Genomic DNA, 12,065 nt, shown 5'->3' with positions numbered 1-12,065 from the left:
ATTCTTTTCCACTACATACACATAATTTAGCTTAATATCTACCTAGACATATTAATTTAATTACAATATTATTCTAACTACTACCAACTGACAACTTTGAAGTCAGTGCCGAGCCCAAACAGTTATAACAATTTGATTTGTTAGTAATTAAATTTTTTTTATATGTCACATAATTATATTATTATTTTTATATTGTTTGAGCTCGGCACCAACTTCAGAGTGACTTACAAGTAATTTACAAGTTACTGCCACACCGTTCGTGAATGTGACATAAATTAGCTGCTATTTAAACTCCCTAAATCTTTTCTTGTGGAGTTTCTCGAAGTCCCAGGCCGCCAATAAATGGTAATTGAACGATGGCCAGTCGTCTATCGTCTGGTCAAATATTGCTATCCCCCCAATGTTGAGTCTCTCTTAAATAATGCTGTCTATATTAACCAATCTTATATTATCCATAATGCATTTAATATGATATGATACACATGAAATAATATACATAATATCTCATAGTTGCTGCAACGTAGCAACCTTATTTTATGTTTTACAGCGAAATATTGAATAAATTCGTAGATCGATTATGTGGATTATTTGAATTAGTAATTAATAGAAGAACTGAATCAATAATTAATAGAAGAAGTTTTGTCAACTTCGAATTTCTAATTAATTTTATGTCTTGCCATATTTGTACCCCATTATTCAAAATAGACCTCATTATACATTGATAAATTAATCTCTTTAATCTTAGCTCAACGTAGCACCAATACAATTTTGTACCTGTTCAGTTTTCTGCCTAACGATATATATTTCTAGTTGAATATACCATCTCAATGGATACCATAGTGTTTCGCTAATTCTGCTGGCGGATTTGGGCATCCCTCAAGTGATCAGGTATTTGTGATTTCGCCGCTATACGAAATTAACATGGACAGATTTCGAGCTATTAGGCTGTATTTTCCAGCCACGTAAATAAATTTGATATATCAATGTTCTAAAGTAGTATTTACTTATAGATTACTTATTCGGTTACTTTACTAAATCTTATGATTAATTGCAGCCTTAAATAGAAGATTAAAAAAGTAAGAAATAATCATTAAACTAATTTAATTTATTTTTAGCCCCAGGGATTAAAGTCCTATCGATCATGTTTATATCAATATATTATAAATAAAACTAACAAGCATTTCAAGTTATTTTGATCGAGTGAACTTCACATACGAAGTATTCAAAATGCTATTGATACCCGTTCTTCTTGTTACTTTTAGTTTATGTTATGGAAACTCACTGAATAGTGAACCACTCCAGTCTCCTGACCAAGTACTAGCTTCAAATATAAAACAATGGATCGGTCCAAATGAATTAGAAATTATCAAACCGAATATTACGTAAGTATTTCGAATTTAACAAAAACTTGTTTAATGTTTGAAAACTAATTTTTATGGTCCTTATACCTTTAGTTCTCAGAAGGGCGGCATAGAAATTCGAATTAATGTAATTGTCGATCTGGTTCTTGGGTTGCTACAGAAGATCATAGTTAAGAGTGGGTTTGATCCCTTAAAATTGGAGGATGAAGTTATTAAGGTATTTTTTTGTTCTATTATTTATATTTAAAATAAACAAACTGGATGAGAAAGTATTGTTGCTTGAACAATATAAAGGTCAACCATCTCGGTTATTAATCTGTCTGTTAATTATCTCACTCTTCATCTATTTCGATCTTGTGGAAACACCTTTTGACCCACATTTTATAGTCTAAAGGTTTAAACATAAAAATCTTGAAAACTTATTAGTCAAGATAAACCCATTAAAAACAAACGTTCATGCTATAAAAAATATATCTAAATATGTTGTTTCGACAAGTAATCTCCAATAATGTATTTTAAATATTTTGTTTTTAAACATTTGAAATACGAGGGACAAGAAATAATTATTGGGAACACAAGAATATAGTTAACTTTGGTTGTCTATAAAATAGTGTTTAGGCAATAACTCATACTATGCTACATAAGCTACAATTTATGAACATTAAGAAATCTTTATGATAGGAAAAACGCAAAAGAGTTCGAATTATAATACAGAATATTATATTTTGCTGGTACCAAACACTCATTTACCACAATTCTACTTAACGCGCCAGATTTTCCACGAAAAATAGTTGCAATCAGAAGAAATCAATGTCATATTTTGATTTTGATTATGTTTAAATCCTAAAACTAAGGAATGATTGTTATGAACCAACGATGAATGTATTACGTTCGTCATCAAAATATGAAAACTTGTGTCAATTTTTCTTTTCTCAACGATCGTAGCTGGGTCATTGCATTTTGTCTTAATATACATCATGTTAAACAAACTAATTAATATTTTTGTAATTTTAGTTACAACCAACAGGTACGGTAACTCTTACTGACGGATGGCTTTATAATATATCAACAATAAATAGATATGATGATGTCGTTATCAGACTTAGTGCGGCAGAAAAGAAAGTGTCTTTATCGCTACCTATATCGTTCGATTCAATAGGGGTAAGTAATAACAGCCAATATTCAATCAACTTTTAAAACATACGTACATAAAAATGCTATTTGTAATATCTATAAATATAAAGTTATTTTATTTTGATGTGATTAGAAACCCCTTTTAGTAGTCTAGATGATAAAATAATTGCAAAGATTAAAATTTTGTAAGTGGGTGTCGCCTTGACTAATAATTAAAATCTTAATTAAGATATAAACAATAAAATTCTAATAAGCGTGGCATATTTATAAACAAATTATTTTTACTTGTCTCAAAAGCAGTATAACGAATTACGCCTTATATTAAAAATATATAATCTGTTATAGGCCACTTTCAATTGTCTATTTCATAGCCGTATGGAAAGATTAAAATTAATTAAGGATCAGAAAAATAAAAACTCAAAATAGTAAATACTTTATATTTCAGATTTCATTAATTACATTTTTCAAATTACCAAAAAAATATATAATAATGATCCGATTGTTATTTCAGTTTTGTATCTTTCATTTATTTTTTCATATGTTGTGATGTTTCATTTTATATATTTTAATATATTTTATGCACATAAAATAATTTTAGTAAAGACTTCTATCCTGCCTATTTTAATTTATACTTTTTAATTTACTTTATGCCTTTAAAACATTTTTTGTTCTTCTCATGGTTTTATATCAAGAGTTTTTTTTTAATTACAGTAGCATAAAAATTTAGTCTATCCAATAAAACAATCAATGAGCGTCTTCAAAATGTGTAACGTAAGCCCGTCGCAATCGATGCTGAATTCACTTAGAATTATGATTTACAAGGTTTGCCGGTTTGTAACCTTTTACATTTTTACAAACTCTATTTGGCATATTTATTTGAAGCATCTATTTATTTATTGGAAGAACTATATGTATTATATACCATCCTTTATACTATAATAAATCATGATTTATTTTCAGTTCACTTACATTTATGACACCAAATATCTTTTGCTGAACATAAAGGGTGGTGTGGAAGGGAAAATATCGGATATTAGAATCGATATGGTCTTCAGTTTTGACACATGTAACAGTACTTTCGCTGTAGATAAGTTCAGTTTGCAGGATACAGGGTATGTAAACATTAATGATAACATATTCCACTATTTTATATTATTTTGTTTTAGGGATTTCACTATTGAATTTACTGGCAACGAATTAACTGACTGGTTGGTTAATGCTATGTCAAATGCTATAGCAGCAGTGGTACAACCAATTATCATAAATGTTATAGAAACTTTCGTTAAAACTGCTGCCGACAGTATCGTTGAAATAATAAACAATTTCATTCATAGTATATAAATGTGACGATTTTATATGTATGCTTCTAACTATAAGATATCGATGAAAAAATAAATAATATTCCTGATATATTATTTCATTTTATTTAAAATAAAATGACCCTATGTGTTCCCTATCTAAATATTTTTGACATGTAAGCTTTAATTATAATATGCCTGTTTAAAATTACATAAAATTCTTAAAATTATTTTCATACTTCAATGTTTTTCAACAGGAAATTTTATAGCAGATTGACATTATACGCAATATGTTCTGTGTGAGGTATAAGATCTCAGCAATGATTTAAGTTCGTTTAAGCAGTTTGTAGTGAACCACTACATGGTAATTTCATCATTTAAAGAGTACGAACTATTCCACTTTGTTAAACAAGATGATTATTTATGACTAGCCCATGACATCTTCATTTTTTATTGCCATAGTAGGTCCACTTTTTATAAACAGTTACAATATTCCAAAGAGAGCTTTTCTATTTTGTCTGATATTAAGTGAACTTTTTAAAATTAATATGATATATAATCATTACATCATATGGTTAGTACAAGCTTAATTTAGAGATTAATTTATTATTACCGTTCTGTTGTACTTGCATTAATACACAAGCAATGTGAGATTAATATATTAGTATGTATTTTCCAAATTAAAGAAAAAATTAAACTACTTAAGCTAAGGTTAAGAGTACAACTACACTCTAAACAAGTTCGTGTGGTTTGGTTGGCTTCAATCTTCTGATTTCCTGCATGTTGTCTAGTAGCTGTATTGCTTCAATGTTTTAAGCCGAAATCTTGAACCACTTAGTATATCCATTTGATTTATATATCCGGGTTATCGTACAGTGCTTTGTTGGTTACATAGCGATACCCATTGATAATTAATCGTAGAACATTATTTTAGCAGCATTGGATTACTATTCGGCTTTATTTTCAACGCAACCACATATTTGCACCCCATAGGTCCAATTGGTTTTATGATTTACTGATAAAACAATCTCTTTGATTCAGGTTCAAGTTGAGAGTATCTTCCGACTAACCAGTACAGTTGCTTGACTTTGAATTAATCTGCTCTACTTGTTGTCTCACATGTTGTTTCAAAATTATTCTATTATCGAGATGTATGCCGAGATATTTAGTTTATTATGCTTAAGGAATCGGGTATCCGTCAAGTGATATAATTAAGTTTTGTTCCAATTCGCCAGAACCCAAAATTAACATGGACACATTTGAAGCTATTAAGCTCTAGTCCATTTGTATATTTTGTTGACTGCTGTTTGTACTTTTTCTAAAGCCTTAGGCAGATATATATCCTTTGTCATAATAACTGTGCCATCGGCAAATCTTCCAAGTACTCCTTCTTTTTTATTGAGATATCAGCAGTATAGAGCAAATACAGGAGTGATACCAATGACGCTACTATGAGGAACTGCAGCCGAAATATGTGTAAGTGTTGAGCATACCCCTTTATACGAGATTATAAAATTTCATTTGAAAATATACAATTCAGCTGTGAATAGTAATTCTGCAGTAGCAATTTGTCATTTTGTAAATTAATCCTAAATGCTATACCCAGTCAAAAGTTTGTGAAACATCTAGGAATATTTCCGGGCAGTATTTATTTTCTTTGAATGCCTTTTCAATAACCGCTGTTATTCTGTACACGTCAGGTCGATATCACAAATAGCCGCGAAATAAACCTGTCATAATAATTAACAGGTCAACTGAAAAGTCCCCGGCCTACCATAGTAAAACATATTTTTTGGCAAAATTAGTTCTTTTTATTCAATACAATTTCCTTCAAGGATATTATCAAAGTATGATTTGTCCTTTGCTTCAAAATAGGGCTCAGTTTCGTCAATCATCACTTCAATCGAGAAAAATTTCCTCCCAGCGATCATTCTTTTGAGATCTGAGAACAGAAAATAGTCGCTGGGAGCCAGATCTGGAAAATACAGTGGATGAGGACTGGTGCGTTCTCCCACGCTTTGGAGCGGGTTCATCCTGTGCAGTCCACTCGGATGACTATAGAATGGACTTCGGAGGGAAATGATGGAGCCATGTTTCATCCATTGTCACATATCGACCCAAAAACTCGGGATTAATTACGCTTGATCATCTTCAAACAGTGCTCCGAATCATCAACTCGTCGTTGTTTGTTAAAAGTGAACTCGCGCGGCACCCACTTTGCACAGAGCTTTCTCATACCCAAATATTCGTGGATGATATGACGTTCACTTGATATCTTTAGAGTGTCTGCTCATTCAGTCTAAATTTATGGTCATTTAAAATCATTTTGTGGATAGCATACCAATCCTTGATGGCTGATTTTCCTGGGGCAGTGTCCGGAAACTCGGCATCAAGCCAGGTTTTTGCTTCAACTGTATTTTTCCCTTCAAAAGCAATCCATTTTTTTTTCACAATAACAAAAATTGCCTCACTCAAAAAGCTTTAATTCACAAACTAATGATCTGATAGCTGTCAAATTTAAACACGCATCTTTTGATGATTAAAGCTAACTAAAAAACATATGGATTTAGTTCTAGTAGCGCCATCTATGTCAGGCCGGGGACTTTTCACTGGAACCACATCTGGCTGAAAAACAGGGGTTGTATTTATTGTTGATTCTATATTACTCAGTTGAATTGCGTTTGCTAAGTTTTACTACAACTATTCCACCATTGCGTTGAACCCATTTATTTCCACCATTTTTAATAGGGAATACTCTAATTTAAATTTAGGTTTTTTAAATCTTCGAGTTGCTTTCCATAACGAGTAAACTCTGCCTACTTTCGGGCTTAATTCACTTACATATTTCTCGAAGCAACTCTGTCTATATTCTTTAATTTTTTGATTTGTGTAATTACTAATTCATTAAATATTGTTTTGTGTACAACATTTCTGGTTCTGTGCCATACTCTTCTAGGTTTTCGTCTTTCTTTTCCTTCCAACTAGTTGTCTCTGAACTTTGTGATGATCCGATTTGTTAATTGTCATTAACACTAAAACTACCGTTTTTAAACTATCGAAATGAAACTTGAGTTGTTGTGTGATGGATACCGTTGCAGTATTTGTTCTCATAAATGTTAAAAATGGACGTTGAGTGCTCCACAGGTTAATTATTTCTTATAGCAAATATTTTAGATAAAATAATTTCTTATAGCAAAAATTATTTTGTCGTGGCTCTTTTGATATTTTTTATATTTTGTACAAAAATTATGAAAGAATATATTGAATAACAAATTATTCGAATAATTTAAATATAAGGTATTTATTCAACTACTTAAAGCAGAAAAAATATGTGAATTTGGACCTGTGTTAAAAGACATCATACTGGTATGAAATGCAACTTTCAAATGTTCGCTACAGCTTTTTATGCTGGCGGAACCGAGAGTTTCATGTTTCAATGATTTCCTCTTATAAATCTGACTGAATTTGAATTATGACCTGGATTATGTTAACTATACGAGTATCGATCTTTTTAGGGCAAAATAGCTTATATCCAGATCCATTTTTGCATAACTCTGGTAGCATTTATATTGATTTTAGCTTGTCATTTTAACAATTTTAACCTGTCATAGCATTAGAGAAAATAGAAAAAATTATGATAATCAAACGGCATTTTGCGTATGAAAAAGCGAATTTGCACGTATTTAAGAATAAATAAATACACACGTTTGTCTACATTTTATATAGTATTGAAATCTTATAAAAATAATTAAAAAATTACACTAAATACTTAATAAAACATTTTAATACCAATTTATCCGTATGTCAGAGAGTATTAAATATTAAGCCGGTTATATCCATATTATTGATTGAAAATGTCTTTATTTATTTTTTATAATTCTTGTTAATGAATTGGTTAGCGAATTTGAATGATTAGCTATCAACGTAATCATAGCAGTTTTAGTAATAACCGAATTAATATAAATGTTATAAAGCATCACGCAACATCTTGTATTAGTCTATTAAAAATGATGTTACTTTACGCATTGCCAGCGGTAATCTTATGCTTATCCCTGGGGAACTCGCTCAGCATAGACTATGATGAGCCTACTGTGAATTTTGAGAAATTGGAAATAGACATTCAGCACTGGTCTGATATAGCGGATTTAGAAAATCTTCAAAATGCAGTCAGGTTAGTAGCTTAAATTGTTTTTACTTAAGTTCACACGATTATTTTAGATCCCAAAATGGTTCCCTGGATATAGAAATTAACGAAATAGTCGATGTAATATTGGACAATTTGAGAAGTATAATTATTAAAAGTGGACTGGATCCTTATGAATTGGAAGACAGAGTCATTAATGTAAAGTACAAATAAATATTATAATAATTTAATTATCGCACAATATAGTTAAACCGTAAATGTAGCACAAAAACTTAGTCGAACTTATACAATTACAAAATAAAACAATGTTAATTACAATGTTAATTGATAAAACTGCGTGAACCGCAAATATTTAATAATTTTATATATTTGCAGCTTAAACCATCAGGTTCACTTAATCTAACTGACGGATACTTTAAAGATTTATCTTCAATTAACCGGTATGACGATGTTGTGATCTCTTATGCTCCAACAAGGCAGTCTTTCTCTATTGAGTTGCCATTAAGTTTTGATCAATTATTGGTAAGTATAGCAGGAAGTAATTTCTACGCTTCTACATAAAAGCGCACGTAAGAAATATTTAAAACATAATCTTTATTTAAAAAAATTTAATGTCCATTAAAACAATAATAAAATTACTATAACAGTTTGTTCAGCAAATTTTATGATCGAAAAAAGGGAAAGAGTGAGACTTAAGTGTAAGAAATTAAAACAGAAAAGCAAAAGCCATAAGCATCCATTAGGCAGTATGAGGAATATGTTATTTTGATGTCTGAAAGCTGTTTACAAAAGCATATTTTAAGTATTTTCTCGTTTTATAATATTATATTTTAAAACTTTAATTTAATTTAGAGAATTTATTACTTAGAATTTATTACTAGAATAATTACCAAGGGTGTTAGTAATTTCTTTGTGTTTTTCTCGCTAAAGAACAGAGAATATTTACAATAGAGTTAGTTAAATTGTATTTGTTTAATTAAAGTATTTAAAGTCGTGGTTATAATAATACATATTGACAGACTGATTGACAGGCTGTACGATATTAATAGAATCATTTTATTGAAATTTTTTCAAAAAAAATATGGTATTTAATATATTAAACAAATTTAAAAAACTTGTAATATAGACTCAAAGAGACTTGTGTGATCTTTATGGTGAAGAGTTCTTAAGTGAATTATTTTTTGTTCCATAACTTTCGATCTTAAACATAAACCTCTTCTTGGTCGACAAATTCTTCACGTATCAAAATAGGCCGACATATTTATTGGCCATTCAAAGTTTTATAAGAGTGAATACAAAAAGAAGCTTTATTTGAATATATTTTTTTCTATTTATAAATCGCTGTTAAACAGAGTGGAAGCAGACCGATTTTTGAAACGATCGATTACTTACGATGAAAAATGGGGGAAATACGACAAAAAAAATTACGGATTTTTTAAAGGGAATCATGGTTGAATTCCCGAGAAGAATAATATTGGCTTGATGGGGCTAAATGGAATTGTTTATAATGACCTGTTCGAACTTGACTGAACATTTAATTCGGTTCCCTACTGTCAATAATAAATGCGATTGAAGCAATTAACAAACGGTCAAAATTAATCAACAGAAAAGCCCATAAGTCCAGAGCTTACCCTCTTCGATTATTTGTTACATTGATGTAAAGCTGGTTTCAAGAGAGTCTTGTGGCAAACATCATTAACTCCATCATGATCCTGCAACATTTCCCCGCGTCTTGGAAACACACACATATAACGGTTATTCCCAAGAAAGGAACAAAATCATCTCCATCTGACTACAGGCCCATCTCCTATCTATCTATCCCGTCTATCAGGCTACCTGTCTGGCCGCACATACTCATTTTGCTCTTGACCAACGTAAAAAGCTTGGAGCAGTCCTTCTGGACCTAACCAAAGCCTTCGACAACATCTGGTACGACGGTTTGATCGCAAAACGCCTGCGATTAGGAGTCTCAAAAGACCTAAACTCTCTCATCAAGTTCTATTTATCGGACAAATCTTTCTAGGTCAAGATCAGAAAAACACTCTTCAGTCGAAAATAAATCGATGCTGGCGTTCCTCAAGGTTCCCCGCTGGCCCCAGCGTTATTTAACCTCTTTATTTCAGATCTGTCGTTTTACACTGACGACACTGCTTCACGGCCGCCAGGTTCGAAGTTACAATTCATGAACATTTACAAAAGCAACTCGGTCATGCGGTCAAGTGTTTCAAATTCTAGAGGTTACAAGTCAACCCCCTGAAAACCCAGGCCATCATTTTCCATAAGAATCTTTATGTACTGCGCGTCTCACAACTTAAAATCGGTACAGCAACAATTCCAGGGCTGGATAACGTCACGTACCTAGGTCTCCACTTCGACTGACGGTTCGGTTGGCATTCCCAAATCCAGGAATGTTCGGGAATAGCAAACTTGCTATCTTCTCTTATCTGCCTATCTAGCAGACTTCCCATTTCTATCAAATGCTTATTTTATAAGATGTTAATTCGGTCCATACTCCTCCACGGATCTAATATCTACTTCAAGTTTGTTACACCCAATCAGCTGAAACGGCTTCAAGTTTTCCAAAATAAGCTCCTCAGGAGAATCTTAAACGTTCCATGGTCTGTCAGAAATAATCAACTTTATAGGGAAAATGACACCCCAGAAATCAAGCACTTCATATCTCAATCATTCCACAAACAACAACTCAGCTCAAGTTCTTCTGAAAACGCGCTTATTTGTGAGCCGGTCGACATGCTGGGAGCTTAGCACCGCGTGACCGCTAACCTCCTCCCCTTTTTTCCAGGCTGAAACGACCTCATCCGTCGCTGTAGTAATAACTTTTGGCCCCATACGACAGTATCTAGTCGTGTGTTAACTCAAGTTCGCGAATCAGTAGAATCACCGGGTCCTTGTGCCTAATAACGGCTGTCCGATCAGCGGGTGCCATATCCCCAAATTTCATTCAGTAGCAGTAGCGATCTACAGGGGTCAACTGTTAGGTGGTTTCGATTTAGTGTATTGGTAAGCCCAGAGACAGTCCCATATAACCCGGTCCAACTTGTCACTCCAGGGCAAGTCTCCGCGATCAGGTAATCGTCATGTATTCCACCATCTGCTTTTAGACTAGAACAAAAAAAAGAGAGTCTTGTGAAATCAATTTTTTCAGACATCTCTGAAGTTTTGCAATGACAGTATTATGGCTTTACTAAAAAAGTGGCCAAGGATTATCGATCAACCGTAATTATACCTTTGATAAGTGTTCGAAATTTATATGGATAAATTCGATTTAATTCAAAACATGACAAAAAATTTAAAAATTTGCTCAACCCACCATAAATGAATTAACATATACAAATAATTAACTATAAACAAATATGCTTATTTTAGTTTAACTATAAATACCAGGCAAAATTTCTGTTATTAACTTACACCGGAAATGTACAAGGAATAATTTCAGATATTAAAATTGGGATGGAATTTAGCTATAATACATGCGACAACAGGATATTAATTAACAAGTTTAGATTGAGAGATTCAGGGTAAGTTATACTTGTAGTTGTAGCTGAGTAATCTTTACTAAACATATTTTTAGGAAGTTTAGTCTGATATTTACAGGAAGTGGCATATTAGACTGGATCCTTAATGCATTCACATCTGCAGTAACTACTATATTGCATCCAGCTTTAATCAGAATCGTAGAATTATTCGTTAACACTATAGCGCAACAAGTTGTCAATGTGATTAACAGTTTTCTAAATAGCTAAATAGCAATATTAATATACCAATTAATATCAATTAACATCACTAGAAAATGAATCAATTTTAAAAATATCTGTAGATTCGAGATAAATTAAAATATTAAGCATACTTCTTGTCATTTTATTTTTGAATATAATTTTATGAAAAGGCACATAATTCTTTAGTTTACATTATTACGCCTATAATATATATTTATGTTTACTTCACTAACTTAGAATGCCTTATTTCTCTTAGTACTTTCGTCTTATTGTAGAATGAGTAGGCAGGGATGTTCAGCAACTCTACGATTTCAAAGCCATTGTTAGTACCTTGTTGGTGGTATTGGATAACAATATCATCAATTATAATTATTCAGAAATGTAAATTCGT

General features: G+C 31.7%; 2 protein-coding genes across 2 annotated transcripts; both read left to right on the top strand.

The window, feature by feature from the left end:
* Positions 1 to 1,174: 1,174 nt before the first annotated feature.
* Positions 1,175 to 3,905, top strand: LOC143194165 (uncharacterized). The gene is made up of 5 exons (XM_076400753.1): positions 1,175 to 1,382; positions 1,455 to 1,578; positions 2,376 to 2,522; positions 3,456 to 3,607; positions 3,662 to 3,905. The coding sequence occupies exons 1-5, from the start codon at positions 1,228 to 1,230 to the stop codon at positions 3,834 to 3,836; spliced, it is 753 nt and encodes a 250-aa protein (XP_076256868.1). The 5' UTR covers positions 1,175 to 1,227; the 3' UTR covers positions 3,837 to 3,905.
* Positions 3,906 to 7,671: 3,766 nt separating this feature from the next.
* On the top strand, positions 7,672 to 11,804 carry LOC143192933 (uncharacterized). The gene is made up of 5 exons (XM_076398771.1): positions 7,672 to 7,964; positions 8,012 to 8,135; positions 8,313 to 8,459; positions 11,325 to 11,476; positions 11,530 to 11,804. The coding sequence occupies exons 1-5, from the start codon at positions 7,702 to 7,704 to the stop codon at positions 11,699 to 11,701; spliced, it is 858 nt and encodes a 285-aa protein (XP_076254886.1). The 5' UTR covers positions 7,672 to 7,701; the 3' UTR covers positions 11,702 to 11,804.
* Positions 11,805 to 12,065: the final 261 nt, after the last annotated feature.

This window comes from Rhynchophorus ferrugineus, unplaced genomic scaffold, assembly GCF_030347505.1.
Source record: "Rhynchophorus ferrugineus isolate W39M unplaced genomic scaffold, kcgeb_rfMv2 rfM3, whole genome shotgun sequence".
Classification (NCBI taxonomy): domain Eukaryota; kingdom Metazoa; phylum Arthropoda; class Insecta; order Coleoptera; family Curculionidae; genus Rhynchophorus; species Rhynchophorus ferrugineus.
The sequence above is the reverse complement of the archived record's forward strand: the minus strand, read 5'-3'. Positions and strand labels throughout refer to the sequence as shown.